The sequence below is a fragment of the Macadamia integrifolia genome, chromosome 6 (assembly GCF_013358625.1).
Source record: "Macadamia integrifolia cultivar HAES 741 chromosome 6, SCU_Mint_v3, whole genome shotgun sequence".
NCBI lineage: Eukaryota > Viridiplantae > Streptophyta > Magnoliopsida > Proteales > Proteaceae > Macadamia > Macadamia integrifolia.
Genome location: NC_056562.1, coordinates 3742514 through 3770219, shown reverse-complemented (window position 1 = coordinate 3770219; position 27706 = coordinate 3742514). Strand labels below are relative to the sequence as shown.

Here is a 27706-nt window from a genome sequence, read left to right as displayed (position 1 = left end):
TTTTTTTCTTTTAAATTTCTTTTGTTGAGTTCTGTGGAAAAAGGTTGACACTTGCCAGATTTAACATTTTGGGATTGTATTTTTGTTATAACTTCTAATAATTTCATTCCCAATTTTATTTGTTTTAGTGGCACATTTCCCCTTAAATAGAATTACCGAGATTGTATATGAACCGAATGAAATCACATAAAATCAAACCGATTCAGCCCTATTTTGATTTTGAGATTCTGAAAATTATTCAAATTCAGTTTGTATATATTGCATCTTGAACCGAATCAAAATCAAACTAAAAAAGCAGAACCAAATTGATTAACTCCCTTATTCCACACTACACACCTGAACCTAACCTTTCATTGATGAATTTTTCTTACCTTTAGTATACTCTTGGTAGATGTTAAGAAAACACAGCTCTGGATGTTTCACTTTGACTTTCCTTATCATACGATACAAACAATAATCATAACCTTGTCGCAACTAAATAGAGTCGACTACATAGATCTAATATAAGAATAAAAAATAAAATAAATAAATAAATAAATAAGGTAAAATGATGGAATGCCGATTTTGACTGGAATCAATCTCAAAAACCCTAGAATCAGTCATTTGATTTAAAAATTCACTGATTCAGAGTATTTTGATATTTGAATATTCTAAACCGAAATCGCAGAAATCAGGATCGGTCCTGATCGATTCCCAATTGGATTCACAGATTATGGAAACCCTGCACATGATTATAGCATTTGGCACTGCATCCAATTCAGATCATCAAGAAATATTTTCATCCATACCTAATCACTTCCAACTTATTGAAAATGTTCCTTGCCTGCAAGAGAAAAAATAAAAAATAATAATAATAAACGATGAAATCATCCAACCAAATCAATTTGTTCGTGGCCATCCACATCAAATTGAAATCAAGAAATAAATATTTCCATCCATTCCCAATCAGAAGCTACTGGATCTATGGCTCCTTCTCGCCTGCAGGAACATAAACGATAAGGAGGATATGTACAAGCAATTTCAATGCGGGGCAGTATGGTCTTTTTGCACCCTTGTTGTCTTGGTATAGATAAATGCTGTCGAGTATCGTTCTTTCTTCCTAATATTTTATATAATTATCAAATGTATTAATCGGGACTGAATCACGACCAAAATAAAATTCAAAAATGAACCTTGTGTAATCGGGTTGTTTTTTTTTTATCCAACCCATCCTGAATACTGGTTCAACCCAATTGAAACTAGTTTGAGTCAATCGACTGATACCCTTATACAATCAAAATATTAAATTTAGGTCAGGTCTTTTTCGTATACATTTATCCCATCATGGTTTTAATTATTGGTATCAGATCCGCTATATCATGTATATCAAATAGATATTAGGGGTAAAATCATTAAGAAAAAAAATAAATTAATCCAATTCATACTTCTGACAAATTCTAATTGTAGTTGAATCAGAATCAGTATTCTCGATTCCGATTTCATCAGAGATTCATACTTGATTTCTAAGGTTTAGGCTGATCTAACCAGTTTCAATTGAATCAAAATCAGAATCCCTTGCCAATCCCGTGGACTTGCACTCACAAAATTACATAGATGGATTAGGGATTTTGTAGTTTTGGACCAGCCTAAACCTAGATAGCAAACTGGATTATAGATAAAATAGGCCTATTGCCATAGGCAATAACAAAAATGCATACGCAAATAATCCATCAAGTGGAAAATAATTGCTAAAACATACACTAAACCTCGCATACTACTGTTTCTTACACCAGACTAGTTGGATTCTTTCTCCCATTATACTATTATTGGAAACATTATATTCAATCCAACATGCATCATGGATAAACAAAATCCATGAAATTACCCAATCAGAGTCGAAATTACCCGAGAAATCTTTGCAGATCATTCATATATAGTTTTAGTCTTAATTTAATCAAAATATAAATCAAGAATATTACCCAATTCATACCATGAAATATTTCTATCTTCATTCATATACTAACTTCTTGGAATGATTCTCGAGCTCCTCCATCGCACCAGATTGATACCAAGAAATATTTCCATCTCATATTCAAATCGAACTTCTTGAAAACATTCTTGAGCTCTTCAATCTCTGGCTCCTCCTGCCAGAACAAAAACGACCCACCCTGCTTTGGAAGGAGCCAAAGAACTGTTCCCCAAGGAAGAGACGAGATTGAAGAAGCTCAAGAAAGTTTTCAATAGGTTCCTTCCTCTCCTCAACGAGCAAGTGCGACTCATCTCATTCTTTATAAAATGGAAGAGGGTCAGTGGCTATTACGGTTTGGCTAAACGGTTTTTGTTTACCCAGATCAAGGTTCTAAAACTACGGATCAGTTTCGGATCTGTTAAGGCCGATATAATTCAACATCGATTCAAATCGGCATGGACAGATTTACCACTGTTTTTCAATAAAAACTAATATTTTATTACGTTTAACCCCTGGGCCTATAAGACTGTATCAGGATCGGATCGGCCAAGATCGGGGATTGGTCAAGGCCGATACCAATCCGTTCTGAGTTTTACAACCATGATCTAGATTAAAAAAAAAAAAAAAAAAGACTTTACAGTTAATTCTGAACTTAATAAAAATGAAACCGAGTCATAAACGTTTTATTAGTTCCATTACTAATTAAAGCTCTTTTGGTTTGATTTCTATTTGAATTTATTTGACTTATTTCTATTTTTACAAGTGTTTGGTATAATTTATAACACTTATTTTTATTTATAATAAATTAGAATAAATCATAAATCACAAATTACTTTCAAGCTATTTGTGATTTGTGGTAACAAATCATTTATGTTGATTTTTAAGCTACCTTAAATAAGCATGTGTGCTAAACTACTCAAAATCAAAGGTAAATAGGCAATTTCAGTATATCTTTTTACTTTTCAAATAAAAAACCCCCAAATCCTATCATCTCTCTCGCTCAAAGCTCAAGACTCAAAGTGAAACTTGAAACCTATTTTCTCATGATATAATCCATTTTATAAAATGAATACTCTTTGTGGTCCATAATTTGTTGTCATGAATAATTTTTAAAAAATAGTTAATAAATACAAATAAAAATCATACCAAAGAGAGCCTTAGGAATGAGAAAGAAATGAAAACGAGAAAAAGAAAGAAATAATACAAAATGGAGGGAACAAAACTTCCAAGGACTCCAATAAAAGGTAAGAACTAATCCCCCACCTTCAGCATTGCTATTAGTAGGGGAAAGAACACTCAAAGAAAAGTAAATGAAGAAAAATGAAATCGTGGTCTTCATTTTGCACATCCACCTACAGCTCTTCCTAAATGGACGAAGGGAGAGGGGACGCGAGAGAGGAGATCCTATTTTTTGCTGCCAACTCCATGTAGTCCGCCATAGAGTTGGCCTCTCTAAAGGAATGAGAAATCTTCCACCGAATTGAAGCCAAGTACTGTTACAAAATCTAATCTTATCTAGCTTACACACTAAAAATTAGAGGAGCTATAAATTGTCAATCACTGCCTGACTAGTCCGACGAATCCATACTGACCCCACAACCATATGGACTGGGTCATATCGGGGTTAAATGAGAACCATTCAGCTTTCACTGAAAGTAGTGAAGAGCACTAAACACCCCCGTGTGAGTGGCCCAAGGTGTGCCTAGTGGGAGTTGAATTTAGGACATCCGAGTTTACGGCTCGTACCAAGTTCGTTGCTCACCAACTGTGCTATCCCTTGGGTTGACAAATGTTATAGATGGTAAAGCTTAGCTAGATGTCACCAAAAAATATTGTCAAATGTTTTAGATTATAATCCATCCGTGGGTTGCCCAGATGGTTAGGATGAATTGGGGATTGTGTGGATAGGTGCACAGTCCTAAGTTCGATTCCTCATCTGTGCATCTACGATTTAAGTGGAGATCGTGGTAGTGGCAGTGGGTTGCTGCATTAGTCTCCTCGAGGATTAGTCGAGGTGCACGTAAGCTGGCCCAGTCACCTTAGTTAATAATAATAATAATAATAATAATAATAATAATAATAAATAATAATAATTAATAACAATAATAATACATTATTAAGGAGACAAAACCCTACTAGTCTGGTGTTGCCTACGCCCGGGCACAAGTGGGCGCCAAAATATTATACTGCCCCATCTCATGTCCTGAAGATACTTTTACGGACCCTTCTATTGACTTCGCATGCTAGTGTTCCTTACACCAGACTGACAAGATTCTTTCTCCCATTATACTATTATTAGAAACATTATAATTCAATCAAACATGCATCATAGATAAACAAAATCCATCGGTCAATATCGCCATGATATCGTTCTAAGCATCGATGGATATGAATCAATATATCAATCAAAAGGTGAATTATAGTCGAAATTACCCGAAAAATATTTGCAGATCATTCATTGTTTTAGTCTTTAATTTTATCAAAACATAAATCAAGAAATATTACCCAATTCATACCATGAAATATTTCCATCTCCATTCATATACCAACTTCTTGCAAAGATTCTCGAGCTCCTCGATCGCACCACATTTAGACCAACAAATATTTCTATTTCTAATTCAAATCGAGCTTCTTGAAAACATTCTCGAGCTCTTCAATATCTGGCTCCTCTTGCTGGACCAGAAATGACCCGCCCAACTTTATGTGGATTTTCCCATCCACAAGAACTATTCTTCTCAAGGAAGAGACTAGGGCCCATTTGATAACGTTTCGTTTTAGGCGATTCTGTGATTTTTTGTTCCCAGAAACTGAGAAACGGGCAAAATACATTTTGACAAACTTGTTCCATTTCTCCTACTTTTAGAAATAGAAATCAAAATTTATATTGATTTCTGTTCCTAGAAACAGACATGATGACGTCGGTCCAGAAACAAGTGAAGGCAAGGATTTTGGAGCAGTACTCACGCCTTTCTTCTCAACCTCAAATGACTCCACGGGTTTGCAACTCGAGTTGCAACAATACCTCTTCTGAGAAAACCAAATCCTTTCGTGGAATCCTAGGCACTTTGCTCAAGTTGGAGACTAGGTTCCTTTCTTCCTCTCTTTCTTCTGCCATATTCCTTTTTTTCTTAGTTCTGTGGGTCTCTTTGGAGATATATGGAGAAGAATCGGTTGTTTCAATATAGGCAATAAGCGCAACGATAATTCGAGGGCTTCGAGAGAAGGATAGACCAGGTGAACTAAAATCCTAGAAGAAGACCAGCCACTGAATTTAGTGAAGAATTCATGATGAGAGATAAGAGGAAAGAAGAAGAGCAAAATATGAGATTGAGATATGGTAGCATGACCAGAAGAAGGCAAATGAATCCACCTAGCTTTGGATAAGGATTTCAGGGTCAAGAGGTAGAAATTTTTTTAAATAAAATTTCTGTAAGAAACGTTTTCAGAAACAATTGTTATCAAACATCCAAAAATTTGTTTCTGTCCTCAGAAACGCGAATTTATGTTTCTACTGTTTCTGGGCACAAAAACGACAGAAATGTTGTCAAATGGGCTAGAACCTTTTCAATAAGTTCCTTACTCCACATGTTGGGGCTAGTGCGACTCATCTCATTCTTTATAAAGAAGAAGAGAGTTAGTGGCAGTCACCCAAGCAACGGACTCTCGTGCTCTATCTTATGGTTCGGTCAAAAGTTTTTTATTCACCCAGAATCCTGGATCAAGGTTCTAAAACTATAGATCGGTTTTGGATCCATCAAGTCCGTTATCAATTCGGATCAGATAGATTTACTACTGTTATTCAATTATCACGTTTTACTGGTACCCTTGAACCTTAAGACTGTATCAGGATTGGACCCGCTAAGATCTGGGATTGGTCAAGGCCGATACCAATCTGTTTTGAGTTTTAAAACCATGATCAATAACAAAAAATTAAAAAATGAGAACTTATAGTTAATTCCGAACTTAATGAAAACCGAACTAATTGATAGATGCTTCATTAGTTCCAATACTAATTAGGGCTTAAGGGGGTATCCCTAAGAGTTTACTCCAAGAGAATTGATTTCCCTAATTAGCTGTGCAATTATGCTGTTGATAGACGGTTCAAATTAAAAAAATGTTGAATTGTTATTGGTCAAAAAATATATTTTATCTTGCCTTGTATGATTTTCTTTTTTGCTTTAATATAGTTTTTATTTATCGAAATATATATATATATATATATATATGTATATAAATATTTTATATATACCACACAACGAAATAATATTTTTTTTCCGCGTTAATTGTATTAAAAAAAAAATACAAAAAGAAGAAGAGAGAACATACAAAACAGACCTAATCCCCCCCCNGGGGGGTTAGGAGAGGGCTTCTTTTGAGTGCTTTTGTTGGCAATGTCCTTGTCAGCCATGTCTTAAGTTTGAGTATCTATTTTGATAAGACTCAACTAACTGGAGTGGGGGATTGCTGTATTTTAAGTATATTATATATTATATATATTAAACTTAAAATACAATAATTAACGATATTATTGAGTTGTTACAAAAAATACAACAATTAAATTGTGTTTGATGGACACATATAAAATGTTAGAATATCCAACACTCCAGGAGAGGGCTTCTTTTGAGTGCTTTTGTTGGCAATGTACTTGTCAGCCATGTCTTAAGTTTGAGTATCTATTTTGATAAGACTCAACTAACTGGAGCGGGAGATTGTTGTATTTTAAGTATATTATATATTATATATATTAAACTTAAAGTACAATAATTAACGATATTATTGAGTTGTTACAAAAAATACAACAATTAAATTGTGTTTGATGGACACATATAAAATGTTAGAATATCCAACACTTGCCTCATTCCCCCCCCCCCACTCTTTGTCCAATACTTTTCTTCTAGTGAAGACAAATTTTTTTTAGTAGAAAAAGAAAAATTCACTATTCCCAAGGTAAATTTTTAAATTCAATATTTGAATCTTCCTTTCATCCCAGACGTGCCAAATGCAAAAAATATTTTGTAACCAAGAAAACTTTATGAATCTTATACAATTTTCTTGACATCCAAACACAATCTGAGATTGAAGTTGAAGAATCTATTTTGATCCATGAAAGATGCTTTTCTCTAGTGAGAGATAGAATAATCTTGGAAAAATTACATGATTACCCACCTTTGGGTTTTCTTTTACAAAACTATACATCTAAACTTTCAATTGACATAAATGACCAAAATTAGGTTTAAGTTTATAAAAATAATCACTGAATATTTCCTTTAACAAAAATACTCAAAATCAGGTTTAGGTTTTGCAAAACTACCCACCCAAAGTTTAAGCTATAAAAATATTTGATTCTTGTGGAAGATGAATTGGGGTGTCAAACAGTGTGATTTCAGTTATTCGGTTTGGTTTTGGTTCTGGTTCAGTCTAAATTTTGATAAGGTGAAATCAGAATCGTTTTCATCCGGTTTTGGTTTTTCTTGTTTCTAATCAATTTTTTTATTCGGTTTATAGTCGGTTTGCATGCAGTTTATAGTATCAGTTTGAAAAACAATTTATAAATTTAATTTGTAATGTATTCCATTTGCTTCACATTTAGAGATCAGAGAAAGAGAGTATGAAGTAGGAAGTATAGAGATGGAAGAGGGAGAGAGTAGAAGATTTACCTCCGTGGGACTCAAAGAGTTGAAGTTGAAGTAGAAGTTAAAAGTTGAAGTTAGAGACTCCTAGTGAGAAGATGGTGGAATTTGAAATTGTTATAGTTAAAGGATAAAGACCAAAATAAAATATAATACTTTGTAACTTGAAGGCCATCAAAACACAAATAATCAAATATAGAAGTGACCTATCGAAATACGTTTTTTCTTATTTTTGATAGAGACAAACAGTGAAACACTTTAACACGGTAACACCATTGGTGGTGGTTAATCGTCGATTATTTGGTTCTGAATTCAACCAAATCGGAAAAATGACCTATAAAACTAGAATTGGTTTATTTTTATGCGGTGCAGTTCGATTTGATCATAAATGGTTGGTGTCAGTTCTAGTTCTGAAGGTGTGGTTCATCCTCTACGGTAGAGTAGATGTGAAGGTTCGGATCGAAGATCTTTGTGAGACGACCTATGAATCTCGAGAATCGGATGTGAGGCGCATTAGCCTTATCGCATTCCAGCCCCAGGGCTTGAAATAACCATTTACATTTTGACACACTTAAGATGAATGACAATCAATGTTTTGGATAGTTTTGTAAACCCAAATTTGATTTTGGATATTTATATTAATTGAAATTTTAAGTAGATAATTTTATAAAGGAAAACCAAAAAATGGATAATCATGTAATTTTTCCATTAATCTTTTTGTTTAAATTTTTTTTTCCCCCCTCAGAGATGGAGATCCAAGAGTTAAATGTCTCTAAACTCTAAAGACCCTTTTTCCTTTTTTTAGGTAGAAAAACTCTAAAGATATTCAAGACCTCCAATGGACGAGCCTTGATTACCAAAATGTATTGTAAGTAGGGATTTTGGTACTGGAACTCCCGTACAGGGGGAGTTAGTGCTGTTGTCACTTACATTCCTCCGATCGAGTCTCCTTCGCCGGGCAAATATCACCGACGGGGTAGTCTGAATCACGCCGGAGATCAGGTTTCACCACTTGTACCAGGCAAGTCCCTTTATTTCTGTTTGATCCAACCTTCCAACAATGAACCCTAATTTTTCTCTGTTTCTCCCTCTGGAGTGAGTGTTTCAAGTAAAATTGCAGCTTGGAAGGGTAATGACAGCCTACTTATTGAACACCCATGTTTGTGCTACTGTCATCATATTCTGGTTTGGAAAGTGGAAACCCCTTAAATGGTCCTCTGGATTCTGAAAGTTGCAGTTATATATAAGGTTGATACATGCAATCAGTTCTGTAGGTGTTGAAGATTCCAAGTCGTAGCCCAATTTCTAAGATGAGCCAAAATGCAAACTTTGGAGCTAGCAGATACCAAAAAATGTATGGACTTACTCTCCCTGTCTCTCTATGTTCGGGGGTTGGGGTTGGGGTTGGGGTTGGGGGTGGGGGGGGGGGGGCTGTATTTTTCTCTTATGTGCTAAGCAATACTTGTTGCTTAGATATTAAGAATTTTCTCTTTTTTCTTCTCTAATGTGTTTTACCTGCATCTTAAATGATATTATTGTCTATAGAAAAACACAAAATTTGATGGGTGAGTCACTTTATCATTCAACCTGTTGAAATGTCCATTGATTTAGTGAACTAGAGCTTTATAAGTTTCACCTCTACATTGGTTTGGGTGCAATTGTGCAGTCCACAGTGCTTTGGAATATGGATAGGAATAGTTGACTGACAGTGAAGTTGTATGTTACATACAGATAATTTGTCCTCTTAGAGTGTAGAGTCAGACAAAATCTTCATATCTGGACTAAAAGGCCTGTAGAAATACTACACTTAGGATGACCAAGGCCTGCCTCTTACGAAGAAAGAGTTGGTTCTCTATCCTCAGAACTTGAGATTACATTGCTAGTGTTTGAGGTTCCACACTGATCTACGAGTCCCAAAAATAACTGGTGTTGTGATCAATTTCACCGTAAATTATGATAATTAGATTGATTTTGAAGCCTCCCATAACTTTTCATGGCTCTAAATCTATTATGTCATGTCTCTTAGTTCTCATCCCCCCCTTCCCCCCACCCCCCCACCCCAACCCAAAAAAAATGTTCTCGTCTCCTAGTCCTGGTTGTTCCAAGGGAAAATATACCTTAACTCCAAATTTCATCCATCGAGGTGGGTTTTGCATGAGCAATGAATATTAGACATTATCTGTTGTGGAGTTCCAGATTATTGAAAATTCAATACAAATGGTGAAGCGGACATATAAAGAGCGTGTTCTTCAAAATTGGTAGCTGCTGGCTTAATCCTTTGCCATATACTTCATCTACTGTGGTAAAAGAAATTGTTGAAGTGTTTGGAGTAGTGTATTTGTTACAGTCAATCTCGTGAATAGGGGCATAACTTAACAAATGACTATTAAAATAATTTTAAGTAGATGCACCATATTAAGCTCTTAAATTTTTTTATTCTGAAGGTTAATGGAAGTTCCTCACCATATTATATTGACTAGTCCACAAGAATTAGATGCTCCACGTGAATCAAGTAGTCCACATGAAGATGCTGTAGGACTTAGACTTCAATCAGCAAATGACTTAGCAAGTTCCAATGTTCCCATGGAAGATAAAGGCAAAAAAGATTGGGTACCAGAGCTTGGCATGGAGTTTGAAACAGAAGAGCTGGCCTATGAGTTCTATAATAGATATGCTGGAAAGATAGGTTTCAGTGTTAGAAAAGATTGGTTAAATAAAAGCAGGAATGGTGTTGTGCGATCTAGATGCTATTGCTGTTATAAAGAAGGTCACCGCAAGAAAGACAGGCGACATGAATTTGTGAAGAATCCACGTAATGAGACAAGAACTGGCTGCATGGCACACATGATTATTACCATTCAACCTAATGGTAAGTATCGTATTGGAAAATTTGAAGCAGCTCACAATCATGAATTTGTAACCCCAGAGATGGCTCACTTGTTGAAATCACATAGGAAATCAACTGCTGATCAAGGTACTGAAGCTGATGGGATACGACCAAAATCAACCCTGAGGACTAAGGTTAGGCATGATGAAGATCATGAGGATAATGATTTTCTTAAGTTTAACTGTGCAAATTATTTACATTCTAAGCGGTTGAAAGCAATGAAGAGGGAGATGCAGGAGCTCTTTTACAATATTTCCAGAGGAAGCAATTAGAAAATCCAGCATTCTATTATGTGATACAGCTTGATGTGGATGATAGGATAACAAACATTTTCTGGTCAGATGCAAAGATGGTGGTGGACTATGGTCATTTTGGTGACGTTGTTTGCTTGGATACAACTTATCGAAGCAATGATCATGGTCGGCCATTTTCACTATTTCTCGGTATAAATCATCATAAGCAACTTGTAATCTTCGGTGCAGCGCTTCTCTATGATGAAACTACTGAGTCTTTCAAATGGTTGTTTGAGGCCTTTATTAAGGCAATGTCTGGAAAAATGCCGAAGACAATTCTAATTGATCAAGAAACTGCAATAAGTAATGCAGTTGCATCAGTGTTGCCCGAAACACGTCATCGTATCTGTGTGTGGCATGTATTCCAAAATGCCCTTAAACACCTTAGTCAAGTATTCAATTGTTTTAAATCTTTTGCCAAGGATTTCAGTAGCTGTTTATATGATCAAGAGGAAGAGGAAGATTTTATCCAAGCATGGGGGAGTATGCTTGAAAAGTACAATCTTACAGAAAATGAATGGTTGAAGGATTTGTTTCAAGAGAGAGAGCAATGGGCTTTGGTCTATGGAAGAGATACATTCTCTGCAGACATAAGAAGTGCACAACAAACTGTTAGTATAGATGGTATTATCTTAAGGAAGTACCTCAAAATTGAGTTGGATTTGCTGGATTTCTTTCGGCATTTTGAAAGCTTGGTGGAGGATTATCGATATGAAGAATTAAAATCTAATTTTGAAATGAGCCAAAGTATACCAAAATTGGTGTTACCTGTGAAGATGTTGAAGCAGGTAGTGGATGTTTACACCCCAGTTATATATGAAATGTTCCAAAAGGAGTATGTGGAGAGTCTAGACTGTGTTGTTCACAGTTGTAATGAGATGGGGACAACAACTGAGTACAAAGTTACTGTCGTTGAGAAAAATCATGAGAATACTGTCACATTTAACTCATTAAATGGCACAATTCTTTGCAGTTGTAAGAAGTTTGAGTTTATTGGGATTTTATGTAGCCATGCATTAAAAATACTTGATCTCAGAAATATAAAGGTGCTCCGATCACAATACATCTTGAAGAGGTGGACGAAAAATGCTAAGTCTGGAAGCATAGCCACTGGAAATGCGTGCACAGCACAAACTGATCCTAAGTTTGATTTATCGAGGCGTTATAAAGAGTTGTGTGGTAACTTTGTCAAAATAGCTGCAAGGGCTGCAGAGACTGAAGAAACATATACTTTTGCTGCAAATTATTCTGAACATATATTGCATGGAATAGAAGAAATATTGAAAAGAAAAATTCATGAAGAACCTCTGGGTGCTGCATCAAATGGCGCCGATGCACTGACATCCCAATCACGACATTAACTGGCTGCTCTGCTTGTTAATTATTCAGGTACTTTTTGTCAATCCTTTTTGTACTAAATATGTTATAGAAATTTACTGCTTGTTTGATATAAATTGCTTTGCTAATTTTTTGTATTTTGCATGAAATATCTGTTATATGCAAACGTGAGCATATCTTTTTTTCTGGTTGTCATTCACAGTGAGAACCTAGGGAGGATGGACAATCCTACAGGCTGGTGGAAAAGACAATGTTAGCCTTCACATTTTTGTTTCTTCCGCCTTTTTCCTGAATTCAATCCATGCCTTTATCCTGAATTAATTGGATTCTTCAGGTGAGTGGGGGTATTATCTGAAAATACATTAAAACAGAAGAAAAGAGGAATCATGACATCAAGAAGCTTGACAATTTTTGGGTATTAAGGTGTGTTATTTGTCTGAATAAGCACCTAAGAACATTCATTCTCTTTATATTCTTATGGATATATGACTGTAGTATCCAGAGCCAACTCTGTTTTAAGGTTGAATGACAATGAGAAAGCCATGGTATCTGTGCAGTTCTCAAAATAATCTAGAAGTCTACAAGAAAAAAAAAAAAGTATTGAGTTTTCCTGAGGCCATGGGGGATGGGAGGGCCACAGGATCAAGGGGTAGGGAGGGTAGGTGGGTACAGGGTCACATTGGGGTTGTTGCCTGGTTCTGCCACTGGTGTAGGAAAACTTTGTCCTGAAAAAAAAAAGTCATTTTCATTACAAAATACAAAAAATCCTGTAATTTTTTTTTAATAATAATTAACAAAGTTCCTTACTTTCATATCAATAATGAGTGATACACCTAAAAAGATCACATCTTATCGGAGAAGCACATGTATACCCTTACAAATCGGACATCTTCACAAACCATCTTCAGACGACCACATCTACTAAGTTCACTCACACTCACTCTTGTACCCATGGTCGTCTCTACCGACATAGTCATAAAGCCATCCTCACTGACCGTGTGTCCAGAACCAAGAATGATTGATGACAAGGTCACATGTCTCCTAAATCCTACTCTGAGAAAGGGCCAACTATAACTGTAACAGCTCGGAGACCCAACTACGGTTCTTCAACTCAACTGGGGTAAGGTTGACGATTATAAGTATTTAAAAGTAAACATGGTCAGGTTAATCGTTATAAGACCTCCCACATTAGTGAAGATATTGATTGGTTCACCAATAGGAGCCTTCTCCACATCATAGGAGAAAATCATCCCTCCTCCAGTAGCAGCCATGGTTTAAAGTATCTCCGATACCGATACGATACCCTCCGATACGTATCTTAAATTTAGCTGATCGATACGATACACACCGATACGATACATGAAATTTTTAAAATCCTTTCGTATCGATATATATCCTATGATACATATCGATATGCACCAATACACTATCGATACGTATTGATACTCTATGAAAAATATAAAATCAATGTGAAATATACGTTTCGGTATGTATCAGTACATATCGGTGAGTATTTGTATGTATCGATCGGTACATATCGATGAATATCAGTATGTATCGATGAGTATCGGTATGTATCGATCAATACGTATCGGTGAGTATCGGTATGTACTGATACAGTGCGCTACGGTCATATAGTGGCCAAGATGAGTATTTTTTTCAGAAAACAAGAATTTTTGAGGGGTTTTTGTTCCAAAGTTGCTGCCAATCATATTTCTCTCTAACTAAAGTGGAAATCAAGGTTGGGAACAAGAATTTTACATTTATGGGACAACTACAAACCTTGAATTCTTAGTGCGATACCCTCAATTTAGTGTTTATGCATAATACATGTTATCAATAGTTTTTTTTAACAAATTTTTTATGCAAAAGTGTTTAAAAAGGTGTTTCATATCCATTTATGTGCGTATCTTTAGCCTATCTTAGCGTATCTCCGATACGATACGATACCCTCCGATACGTATCTTAATTTTGGTTGACCGATACGGTGACTGATACCGATACTTTAATCCTTGGTAGCAGCAGAGGCAGACCAACATAAAAGGGGAGGAACAACCTCGATGAGGATAAGTTCACTTCCAAGCTCTACTCAAACTACCACTTCTCTATTATGTTTTCCCTTTCTTCCCTCCTTCCGATCCTAAAAATGACTTAGGCATCGAGGCCTTGAAGCCAGAGCACCGCTTCAGGCTTCACCTCTCTATCTGTTGTTTGCAAGCCCAGGTTGAGCAGAAATTTATGTCATCATATTGGAAAAAGAGAAAATCCAATTGATAAGGCAACTTGAGTTGGCCAATGATGAAGGGAATGAAAGATTACACAAGGTCCACCTTGCTCAGGGTTACATTGATCACCCCCAGATGTTGACATGACGTAGTGATTCGACACACTCCAAAGTAAGGTTTGTAGCCTGAATCTGTTAGAACTTTTATGTGGGCCTAACTGATACCGATTGATCCATTGGGCCCAAACAGTTATAGATCCATTCTAATTAGGAAACTACTAACTCTCTCCATTGTGGGAGTGGAATAGGGTTTTAAGGATTCTATTATAAATAAAATACTAATGGTCCCTGCAGTCATTACTTAATGCTTTATTGGTTTTGGGAACACTGCTTTCTCACAAGAGCATATACACAGAAAGAAAGGAAACCCTAGAGTAAGAGGCTGCAGAAGATCTCAGTAGAAGGACTCCACTTGTGTAGTTCTTCATTGTCATCTTCATGGGAGTAATGTTTAACCACATGGGATAGAGGTTCGTGATCTATGCTCATGGGGTTTCTAAACTTACACATGTACTTCTCTATTCCCATCTGTAGTTCATGTCATGGGTGTCCCATTGATTATTATAGGTATGATATATATATATATATATGGTTATGTATTTTAAGATCTATAAATGGAGTACTTTATTGATATTGGTTTACGTACTATACCCATGGTTAAATCTCTTTTATGATTCTTGTATTCTAAATACTATAAGGTTTTTCATATGATTAATATGGTAAAGGATCCTCAACAATTGATATTAGAGCCAACCCTTATGGTGTTAGAATCAAGAAAAATTGATTTTGTATAAGGTTTGGGTCCCAAATCATGAAAATCGTAATTTTACCATCATTTAAACTGGATCGAAAAACTTTCTTCACGAAAGTTTTAGAGGATGGGAAGACGATCGTGACGGTATGCCGCATGTTATCGAAAATCGGCTATCGGAGGAGAAAGAAAAAATATATTAAAAAAAATGATAGTGGGTCTTTGTCGGGTCAACTTAGTAGGGTTTCCTAGTTAACCCGGTGATGCAGTGGGTCAACCCATGATCCAACCATGTTTGATGGTCAAAGGTTGACCAAATCAGTTGACCACATGACCCGAAGACCCGAATTTGTGACCCGGATACAGAACCCTAAAATCCAAGGTTTGACCCGAAAAGTCCCAGTATTGATATGCTCGAATCGGGTTAAACCACTTGGGCCAAACCGTTCGGTTCAATCAGATTGAACCAGTTGGTTTGGGCAAACCAGATTGATTTTGACCTATTTTTCCTGTAACTTCAAATGGCTCGTACGGGCAAATGATGAGGAATTTTTCACCTTGGTTTTTTGCGTTGAGTCCAGTTTTTTGTGCTATTCATTTTGATATATTATGAGCCAAGTTTTGGTCAATTTTTATGGTATGTCTTACATAAATTACAAGTATGGGAGTTTTGTGATTTTTAATAATTTTTCCTCTTAATTGGAAGAAATAAAAAAAAATCAGCTCATATATTATTTGCATGTCAACATATGAACTTGTTTATTGGCTAATGATAGACCATGCATTTGTTTACATATATTTTTTTGTTCATGCTTAAACAATCACACTTTTAGCTACCAGAATGAATTTGTAGATTATTGTAGTGAGGTTGGATGGAATCCACCAAAGTGGTAAAATTCAGTTTTATTGTAATAGAATACAAATCAAAAGTTTTATTTGTTTGAAAAGATATAGAAGGATAGTTGGTAGCAAGGTTGCTAATGTTCACCCAAAGGTGACATTATCAAAGAGAAGTCAAAGTTAAAGTAAGTGAAAAGAGAATAGAGATTTCTCAACCTAGAGGATGTTGTCCATCCAAAGATGGCAGTATTTTTTGAAAGTTAGAAGAAATCTCACAGTAATAGTAGAAACTTGAGTGGACCAGTATGTTTCAGACCTAAAAATCAGGAATATAGTTCTGGTTGACATTCTTGAAGTAATTGATAATTGAACATTGCAATGTTTATTTTGCTAATAGTTACATACTTGTTCTTTTGCATGTAGAATGATATTTAGTTCATGTTTAAATAACCCACAAATTTAAGCTGCCAGATGTATTGCAGTGGAATTGATGGAACCCACCAAAGTGGTAAAATCTAAGATTACTGCAATAGGTTTGCAACTCAAAGGTTTTGTCTTATTTTCAAAGACAGAAAATTGTTGGTAGAAATTAGGTACTGCTTGCCCAAAGGCAACATTATCAAAGATAAACATAAATGCAAGTGTAATATAGGCAGACCTTAACTTGGAAGTTGTTGTTCATCCAAATGTGGCAGTAATTTTCGAAGTTGAAGAGCTCCCTCAGTCATTGTAGTTTTTGAGTGGACCAGTGCATTCCAAACCTAAAGGTTGAGCATGTAGTTCGGTTGACACTTTGGTTATGTTTAATGGTTAGTGATGTAATAGTGGTTTTAATTTTATTGATATTACATGCATTAATTATATATTGAATGGATTATTTTTCCTTGAGTTGAACCATTAAACTAAATGTCTTTAAAAGTGGCTTGAGAATATGGAAGTCTATATATGCCTTAAAGACCTAGGGCCCGTTTGATAACATTTCTGCCGTTTCTATTTCAAGAAACGGCAGAAACATAAATTTTTGTTTCTAAAAACAGAAACGGAATTGTAGGTGTTTGATAAGTCATGTTTTTAGAAGTCGATAGTAACCAATGAAAGAATGACCACAAGTCGTTTCTAGAAACGGCGAAACAAGTTGAACTTGTTTCGCCTGGGTCGTTTCTTGAACCATAAATAAGTAAAAATTTATATTTCTATTTCTGAAAATAAGTGAAACGGAACAGTTTTATCAAACGCTTTTTACTCCGTTTCTGCTGTTTCTGAAAATAGAAACGGCAGAAACGCGTTTCTTGAAACGTTATCAAACGGGCCCCTAGTTTTCTATACTAGGAAAACCAAATCAATAGTTTGGTATTATACTTTTAAAACAAAGATTTTTTCTCTAAAAGGTATTGGACAATTGATTAATGGCAATAGGGTGGATGAGTGTTTTATGACTATGACCATATATTATAGGTTTATTTAATGTGTTATTTTTGTATTTGGATTGATTGGGTTGGATTAATATCGATTTTGATCAATCCAATACCAAGTTCTCAAACACTGTCATTGTTCTTTAAAAACCTATTTATGAACATTAATTGATAAAAATGTTTGGTTTTCTTTTGTTTTTGGGCTTTTGTGAATAAGTTTATATGTATGTCACATTTAATGAATTATGTTCTCCAATAAATGGATTAATTTATGACTGGTCGAATCAAGTGGGAGGATTGAATATGGACCTTAATTTATTTTATGTGGCTCGACCAGTGGGAGGATAAATTCAACACACTAGGTTACTAGTGGGAAGATATTGTTAGCGGAAGGATAACTTCACTATACTAGGTTGCTAGTGGGAGGATGTTGTAAGTGAAAGAATAAAATGTTGATTTTAATGTAAAATGACTATTTTATTTTGGAACCCACTTTTCAATGGTTCAAAACTATTTTTGAGGTTTTGCATTGGTTTTTCATTACCATAATATTAGAAAATTATTTATGACTAAAGTATGTATGAAATCTATATTCATGTCATTTACTACTTACATGTCATGCTTGAAACACCTAAAGATGAATATATATATTCTAAAATTAAACTAGGTGTGAGCTTCTGCACATGCTATGCTGCACAATACATTTCTAGGAAGCTAAAAGTGTTGGGTGGAATCCACCAAAGTAGCATGTCCTATTCTTTTATAGTTTTTCCAAGCGCAACAAAATTGGTGTCATTTGCCCAAAAGTGATGTCACCCAAGTTAAAGAAAATTCATGTATGGAAATGACTGTAACTTAGAGGTTTCTAACCCCATATGTGATAAAAGTAATTGTGTTTTCACAGTAAATTTGGATTTACAAAAGGACCAGTGCATTCTTAGCCCAAAGGATAGGAATGTAGTTATGGTTGTGACTCTTGTGTGTATTATCTGCTAGATGTATATTTATTATGTAGTGTATCTATTAGATGTACATATTAAATTTTCTAGCCCGATTATTTGGTATGTATGTTTCACACTTGAGATTTTTTAGGGTTAAATGATCTGGTTTTAGCTCTCAGGGAACCCAAACAGGTGTTGTTGCTGATTAAAGCACAACTGAAGGAAAATAGGAACAATTTTGTTGTTCTATTAAGTTTATAATGATTTTGGAGTAATTTTGAAATAATTTTATCTTAAATCCTGTTCTCCAAATTATTTATGTACATTTATGCTTCATTTGTTTGTGTTGTCTCTAGTTGTGTAAGAAACACATTAAAACATACTTGTAAGATACACATTAAAGCATACACTTCTGTACATATATTCATCTCAAATGTGGAAAACATGATAGGAATGAGTGAAACCCACCAAAGTGGTACATTCAGTTCAATTGTGTGTTTCCCCAGGTAAATGTGACATTTGCGCAAAGGTGATGTCACTCAAGGTTATGGACAAAGTGCTCAAGAACCTTTTTTTTTTTTTTTGACATTTTATTGAGGTTTTGTTATGCTTGGTTAGTGAGAGTTTTATGATTTCATTTAATCAAAGATATCATGGTGGCACTAACCAAAGTTTAAAGACGATAAAAGTCAAAGTTTAAAGGCGGTGTCTGCTAAGATTTATTGGCAATGCTTAGCCAAAGTAATTGACAATAAGTCAAGGTAATTGGCGGTATTTAGCCAAAGTTCATTATGATAGGCAATATTTAGCCAAAGTTAATGGTAAAGGCAGTATTTAGCCAAAGTTTGTGATTTATGGCGGTATTTAGCTTAAATCCAAGGAAGTGGTGGTTTACCATAGATGGTTTGCCAAATTTTGTGATTTGTGGTGGTATTTAACCTAAATCTATGGTAGTGGTGATTAACCACAGATAGTATGCCAAAGTAAAATATTAATTCAAAAAAATGGCGGTTTGCCTAAATATTGATTAATATCAAAGTTTACTACTTATGAGGTTTTCAAGGTAGGCTGATCTTTTGATCAGGAAATGACCTATAAGGAAAGATATATTTCATGTGATCGCAAGTATGATATCAGTTCCTCATATATATATATATATATATATGTTTCCAAGCGATTTGAATTGATAGTTTTATATTGTTTGTATCATTAGATATATGCTGTAAATTGAGGTGTATTTTCTACTATTGTTCAACAGTAAAGATTATTGATTGGATCAAAGTTTGTTTGAGTGATGTTTAGTCTTGAGATTATTTGGCCAGGTGTCAATGGAAAGACATCAGTATCAGTGTAGCCCAAGTGGGAGATTGTTAGAATTTTTCTGTGGACTTAACTGATACCGATTGATCTATTAGGCCCAAGCAGTTATAGACTCACTTTAATTAGAAAACTCCTAACTCTTTCCATTATGGGAGTGGAATAGGGTTTTAGGGATTCTATTATAAATAGAATATTAATGGTCCCTGCAGTCATTATCTAATGTCTTATTGGTTTTGGGAGCACTGCTTTCTCATAAAAGCAAGTGCACAGAAAGAAAGGAAACCCCAGAGTAAGAGGCTATAAAAGATCTCAGTAGAAGGACTCCACTTGCGTAGTTCTTCATACATCTTCATGAAAGTAATGTTTAACCACATGGGATAGAGGTTCGTGATCTATGTTCATGGGGTTTTTTCTAAACTTACACATGTACTTCTCTATTCCCATTTATGGTTCATGCCATGGGTGTCCTATTGATTAGTATAGATATGGTACATCTATATGGTTATGTATTTTAAGATCTATGAATGGAGTACTTTATTGATCTTGGTTTAGGTACTATACCCATGGTTAAATCTCTTTTATGATTCTTGTATTCTAAATACTATAAGGTTATTCATATGATTAATATGGTAAAGGATCCCCAATGGAATCATGTTAGATGCTTCTAAGAATATCAGTAGAGCTTGCCCACTTGAGGATACAAGTCATCACCCTAATCCCCCTCTTAAACCACAGAAGAGTGGTCCAAGTAAGTCTAATTCGAGTGATAGCCATCCTGATCGACGGAGCCAAACCAGAAAACAATAGGAGAGTGATGGTGATAGGCTTCTTCTTGCAAAACTGTGAGTATGTCTCATCCAAAACCTTATTCTCAACCTTCAATTAGATAGAGCACAAAAATTTAAGAAAAAGAAACTTGAATGAACCAATTTGGCCTTGTAGATCAAAAGATATGCCCATTTGAAGTTGGGCCAATGAGATTAAGCCAAATGGAGTATGGTGAGATGGCTCACTGTAGACACCCAATTTTGTCACCCACCCTGACAGTGATGACAAAGAGGGAATGATAAAGCTTCGAGCTTCACATCAGAAGGGAATCTAGGTCTTTTGTGATGATCCATACACCGGTAGCAACTCAAGACCCGGCAATGGCCCAAAACCCTAATCCAATGCTAAACTCGGCAGTGGCCCGAAACCCTAAATCAAATTCTAAATCCGGTTACGGCCCAAATCAACCCAAAACCCTAACGCAACCTGAAACCCTAATCCAGATCCGACCCAATTTCGGACCTGATCTCGTGGCACACGATATTAACATGTTATATATTGACGAATTGACTTTAAGTACTCTCTGGTGGTGCGGGAACGGCATAAATAAGGATTGTCGGAAAAACCCAGTTCGTAGAATGGCAGAAGTCCCCTCTTTGCTATTCTTGATTTTTACTAGCAAAAAAAGAGCTCAAAACCCACGCCATTGGATAGGGCTCAGAAAGACGATTCTGATGATATATCGCACATAAAAATCCGACCATCGGATCTTTAGGAATCGCTCCCGAAAGTCAAAACAGGGATCAAACGCCCGATTCAGACCAAGATTCCTCTTCGGCCCGCCATTTTTAGGTAAAAAATGGAAAGGAAAAATAAAAAATAAAAAATATTTTTACTTGGAAGAAGACCCTTTTTAGGCCCATCAATTTGATGCCAAGAATGGAAAAAAGAGGCATTTTAAACGTGAAAATTTCATTTTTGGGAGGAATTTTTGCCAGGCCCATGTAAACCTGCCATTTTTGGATGGCAAGGCTGTTGCCACTTTTGGTAGACCCATAAGGGGGTGAGCTTGGACACTTATAAATATTGTTCTCTTTTTCAAAAAGAGACAGAAAAATGAAGAAAAAGTGAGAGAGACATGAAAAAATAGAAGAAAAAAGGAGTGAGAGAAGAGATTCCTTCACTTCCCATCCTGGGAAGCATGCCAGGGCTTGAAGTGCCACCAAAGGCCTAGATTCCTAGAAGAAGAGAAGCAAGCAGCTGAGATAATCCTGTTTGAGTAAAAAATCTTCATCAGAGCCTTCAAAGAATCAGTTGGGGTCCGTCCCCTCTTGACCCGGAGCAGTGGTCAAGGTCAGGTATAATTTCTTAACAAAGTAGGCATAATGTAGATCTTTCATTAAATATAACATGTGTATAGTGCTGTAAATTGAATATATAGTCATGCATATGGGTTAGAATATAAAGGGATATATTTGAAATTCAGCATCTAATAGGAAGATCAGTTCAACCGGTGAAATAGCTGCCTAATACCTTACCAGCTTCATAACCTGGTTCTTACCCTAATCTCTGGACCAGACCGAGTCAATCTCAGGTCCATCCTTATGGAACGGACCGGGCCGCATCCCGCATCCTAGGCCCTTACCCTAGGTGGCATCTCCAATTGTTTATTACTGTTAGTTTTTTAGAAGATACCCAAGGCGGATAGCCCCGGCGAAATAGGCCCCTCATGTGTCTTCGAGCGAGGATGTGGTGGCGCGGGGCCCGCGGATGATGAAGCGCGCAACCATTGCCTCCATACTCACATTCGTCTGATCAAGCTTCAAATTGTGCCCTTGATTTGAGCCCTAGGATCAATTTAACATATAGGAGTGGTCACACGATTGGGATCCACGTTGATGCAGGATTGATGTAACGCCTCTCTCTCGAAGATGTGTAAGACCTTATCCAAACTACGGGACCAAGTCTGTATGTACATCAACACTAAGGAGATCATTGTAGACCACAAGCACTCAAGAGGGCTCATAGAGAGGAAGAGGGGAAGGTGCAACAAAGAGTTTGAGAATTAAAATTCCCCTCACTCAGTGCCATTCACATATCCTGATGCAGATCAGCAATATAGAGATATCCTGATTGGGAACGCCTAAAAAGATGTAGAAACCACCAAAGGCTAGGGATTGACGATGGTATTACGACTACCATCATGATCATGGGCACACTATCGGCTAGTGTTGGGAGCTTTGACGTGCCATTGAAGAGCTAGTGAAGAAGGGTGTAGACACCCAATTTTGTCACCCTCCCCCGGTTATGATGAAATGTGGATCTTGGATGCGACTTTTGCTTTTGATCAATAGAGATGATGATGAAAACATTCCCCTACTTGAAACCCTGGAAACCCTTGTATGGGAGAGAAGAGGGTCCAATTTTTACTTTCTATATACGAAGGAATCTGGTCAAGATGACCATACAGATGGATAGTGCTTGGAAATACGATTCTGACGATATATGACACATCAAAATTGGATTGACGGATCTCCCGCGATCATCCCCGAAAAATTGTATTTTTCCGTACGTATGTCACGCGCACTGGCAAGCTTGCTGAAAACCTGGAAAAATCCCCTACCTACCCCAAACACCCTAAAATTCATCCCCTACCTACCTAGATAACCTAGAAATATTCCCCTACCTGAAACCTAGAATCCCCTGTGAGGGAGAAAAGAGGGTCCAATTTTGACTTTTTGTATACGAAGGAATCCGATCAAGATGACCATACAAATGGATAGTGCTCGAAAATACGATTCCGATGATACATGATACGTCAAAATCGGATAGTCAGATCTCCTGTGATCATCACTGAAAAAATCCATAATAGCGCGCACGCTGCCCTCACGCATGCCTACTGCCCATGGCGATAGCACATGGTTGCTGCCCATGGCCGTAGCACGTGGTTGTTGCCTATGGCCGCAACACATGGGTTGCAGCATATGTTTGCTAGCCAGCCCGCGTCTCCTCTGCCCCTGCCCATGCCCATGCCCGCGCCCCCTCTGCCCTTGCCCGCACCCTCGCAGGCCTATGCCCGTGCCCCCTTTGCCCATGCTTGTGCCCCCTCTGTCCATGCCCGTGCCCCGGCAGGCCCATGCCAGCACCTTTGCCAACTACTACCTAGCCCTTGCCCGCACCCTCGTAGGCCTATGCCCGTGGCCCCCTTTGCCCATATTTGAAGAGATCCCCTCTTCACCCACTTAAAAAAAAAAACCCCTTTTTTGCTAAGGATTTTCTCTCCCAAAAAACCCCATATTTGCCCATTGGATAAAATCCCTCTTCACCCATTTTGGTTCAAGAATCCCTTTTACCCATTGGATAAAAGTCCTCTTCACCAACTTTAGTTAAAAAACCCTCTTTTGTCTGTTAGATAAAGGTGTTCCCTCTTTCCCATTGGCTGGAAAAACCTATAAATACCCCCTCCTTTGGATTTTACATACCAAACAACCCCATTCCACTCCATAGTAGTGAAACTTTGCCCTCTCTCCTCCTCCCTCCCCTTTTTAATTTTCTTTAGGTCTTCAGAGCGATCTTTGTCAAGATCTGAAATCTTATTCGGATCTTCGAAGTGTTCTTCAGGACTTTGAAGATCTTCAATCCAAGTTCTTAGTCCAATCCAGTTTTTGCCAAAAATAGTGTGTTCTTCAATCCCCTCCTTTGAGTGTTCTTGAGTTTTACCAGAAATAGAAATCCCTCCCCCTTAAGGTTCTTCCGGTCTGCGAAGAGATCTTTGTCAAGATTTGAAACTCTGTTCGGATCTTCAAAGTGTTCTTCAGGGCTTTGGGGATCAATCCATTTTTAGGTCAATCCGTTTCTTACTAAAAATAGCAGTTCTTGGCGGAAGCCCTATCCAAGTGCCCCTGGAATCTTTCTAGAAATAGCCATTCCCAGCGGAAGCTCTGTCAAAGTGCCACCTCAGCCTAGCCCTCCCCTATCCTATCCCCAGCGGAAGCTCTGTCGGAGTGCCACCTCATCCTAAACCTGGAAATAGCCTTCCCTAATTGAAGCTCTGTCGGAATCCAAATCTGAAAGTAACCGTTCCTAGTCGGAATCCTGTCCGAATATCATCACAGTCAGCATCTCTCAAGAAAGAAAGTTGGAGGTCAAAACCATCTTCCCCTAAGCCAGGAGAACATGAAAGACAGTCGAAGCCAATACCAATCAGGGGCCCATCCTTTTGACCCAAAACAGGGGTTAAGTTCAGGTACAGTTTCTCAATCAAATTGTCATCATGTAGACTTTATATAAACCTTGTTTTAGTGTACATAGTAGTTTAAATTCAGTCAATATATATATATATATATATATGTGTGTGTGTGACAACTTAGCCATGCATGTGAAATAGTAATAATTGTAGAAAATGTTCGTTCTTAAGCATCTAGTAGGAAGACCGGTTGAACCGGGTAGATTGGGTGCCTAACACCTTCCCAATTCTGTAACTTGACACTTACCCTAAATCTCTAGATCAGACCAATTATAGGGCCATTTTCTCCGGAATTGGGTCCACCCCCGAGTCTTAGGCCCAAAATCCTAAGTGGCGACTCCAAACCCTTTTGTATGATCCCAATCCCTGTATTGGACCATCATCAAACCCCCCGTCTAGAATAACGAACTTTACACTCTTGCGAAATAGGCCTCCATGTATCTTCGAATGGCGATACGGCTGTGCGGGGCCGTAAGAAAAGCACACATGACAGACCCCTGCCTCACTAAAAAGAGAAAGAGAGGAGAGAAAGTGGAATCGATGCAAGCCCTTTCCTCCCCCCCCCCAAAAGGGGAAGAGAGAGCCGTCTCATCATTTTTGGCCGCTACCCTCACAAAGGGTCACCTGACATGTTTTGTCTATGATAGAACCGACCATAGCCGAGGCCGCAATGAGTAGGGTAGCAGAGACCAAGATAGGGACGATAGTGGTCGCAGGAATCAAAGGGAGAACCCCCAAGAGCAATGACAAGAGACTAGGGGGGGCAAAGGAGATTACTAGAGGCGTGAAAGGACCCCTCCACCAACCAGACACGATTGACCAACAAGAAGGAATAAGGACCCACATATCAAGGTAACATCCACTATAAGCTGGGGACCCTCTAGTGGAGGAGATTTTGTCCCCTTGCAAAAGGCCTAGGCTAGAAGTGTATACTATACCGAGCATTTTTCAAAGAAACCCATAATGGACCAGGCCTTCACCATTATAGATGACGACCTCAGGAGTGTTGAATTTCCTTATGATGATGCTATGGTTATAACTTTGAGAGTGGGAGTCTTCTCCGTGGATAAAATTATGGTTGATAGCGAGAGCTCAGTTGACATTCTGTTATGGAAAGCATTAAAGGAGATGGAGATCGAAGAAGGAAAGCTGAAATCTATCACCACCCCCTTTATGGGTTCCAGGAGCTCTGGCGAATCCGAGGGGCATGATCGAGCTATAGATCCAAACAAGATCAGGAGAGAGGCGACAATAAACAATTGTAGATTTCCTGGTGGTTGACATTCCTTCGGTGTCTAACACTATATTGGGATGACCAGGGCTGAATGGCCTCAATGCTATGGTGTCCACATACCATTTAAAGATGAAGTTCCCTATTGATCATGGTATAAGAGAATGCCGAGGAGATCAAGAAACTTTAAGGAAGTGCTATGTCAACACCTTGAAGAAAAATGATAAAGTTGAAGAAACCCTTGCCATTGAGGTAAAAGACCATAGAGAGAAGAAAGAATCGGAACGAGGGGAGCCTACTAAGGTATTGGTCACAGTCAGCCTACGGGAGGGTGACGATTCCAAGCAATCATATTGGTGTATCTTAACAAGAAAGTAGAGAAGAAGACCAGTCGGTTTCCTTTAAGAAAACATGGATATTTTTGCTTGGTCGGTAACAAATATGTCAGGCATCAGTTGGGATGTCATTGAACACATGCTAAGTGTAGTTCCAGAACAAAAACCAATCAAGCAAAAGAAGCGGACATTTGCCCCAGACCGACAAAAGGTCATTAAGGAAGAAGTTGATAAATTGCTAAAGGTAAGGTTCATGAGCTACATCTTGTGCCCTGACTGGGTAGCGAATATCGTTATAGTGAAAAAGGCTAATGTCAAATGGAATTGCATTAATCCTTTGTACTGGCATGTGGGCCCACCTAATCCTCTGCATATCAGGTGCTACAAGACCAGTATTGGATGCCCTATCAACCTACGAAATGGTTGATCCATGCCTCCCGAGCAGTGGGGTCCACAAATAAAGAATGTAGCTTCCTACAGTATAGCACCATAGGCTGGCCAGTGGTTAGGTAGATAACTTGCCGGTGACATCAAATCTTTCCACTAGGTAGTCCCCAACCATGGGCGTGTGGTCAACCATGTGTGTGACCCTGAGACAATTGTATTGGCCTACTTTCCTTTAATACTTGGCTCAAGTACACACGTAGGTTAGGTGTCCCATGATTACTGTGTACACTTCACTGGCTAAGTAAGCAACCTAGCTACTGTCACCCTGCTATAACCAAGCACCCGAGGCATGCAGCTGAATTTAGACATAGGTATCACAATTACGTATTAACTAATCCCAACCTGTGGTTGCCCAATCAGTAATACACATTGGTAGTACAATGGACTGTACCCAAAGGCCGATGCAACAAGGTACGACGTACAATACATGTGGCTGCTTAGATTACTGACCTAAGATTGGCTAGGGGACAAGGTTCATTTTGGGATCGACTAACTCTCGCCTGCAACTAGCTTGTGTCATTGAACCCGACGTACTAGGCGGGAGAGGATACCACCTATGTGGCATATCACTATACCAACTTATGGACTTAGTAATGGACATAGGGAAAGTATTGCAGCCAAATGGACTCGTATACATCATATAACTATTATGGATCATGCATTGTATCATTTGAAATGCATGTACCTGCCTGCCCCCACCCATCACTAAGCTTGGTGAAGCTCATTCCATTATTATTGTTGTTTTTCTTAGATGGAGACACTACTGAGCTACCAGGTTTTAGCATAGACACTTCCGGAGCTGCATCTGATACTTGGTGGGTTATTCCGGACACTGAGGCAAAACATAGACTCGACTATGGGTGTGATTACTGTGCCTTTGGAGGCTTGGGATACTGAGTGACTTCAATGGTTTTACTCTATAATATTTTGTGTATATATATATATATATATATGGATGTTCAGATTTGTAAGAACTTGGAGATGTACTGAATTATCACCTTTTGTGTATATATGGAATCGATATGCTGTAGGTTA

At 37.5% G+C, this 27706-nt stretch overlaps 1 protein-coding gene and 1 pseudogene across 2 annotated transcripts; both read left to right on the top strand.

Annotated features, from left to right (window-relative positions):
* The window catches only part of LOC122081660, a 15951-nt pseudogene extending 5214 nt beyond the window's left edge, over positions 1 to 10737 (top strand).
* Positions 8370 to 27706, top strand: LOC122081345 (protein FAR1-RELATED SEQUENCE 5-like). Of its 2 annotated transcripts, XM_042648422.1 has the most exons (4): positions 8370 to 8932; positions 10023 to 10447; positions 10533 to 12147; positions 12299 to 12652. In XM_042648422.1, the coding sequence occupies exon 3, from the start codon at positions 10815 to 10817 to the stop codon at positions 12117 to 12119; it is 1305 nt and encodes a 434-aa protein (XP_042504356.1). In that variant the 5' UTR covers positions 8370 to 8932; positions 10023 to 10447; positions 10533 to 10814; the 3' UTR covers positions 12120 to 12147; positions 12299 to 12652. The 2 variants fall into 2 exon arrangements, with proteins under 2 accessions (XP_042504356.1, XP_042504355.1); XM_042648421.1 differs by lacking the exon at positions 12299 to 12652 and adding an exon at positions 27423 to 27706 and having other exon boundaries at positions 10023 to 12147.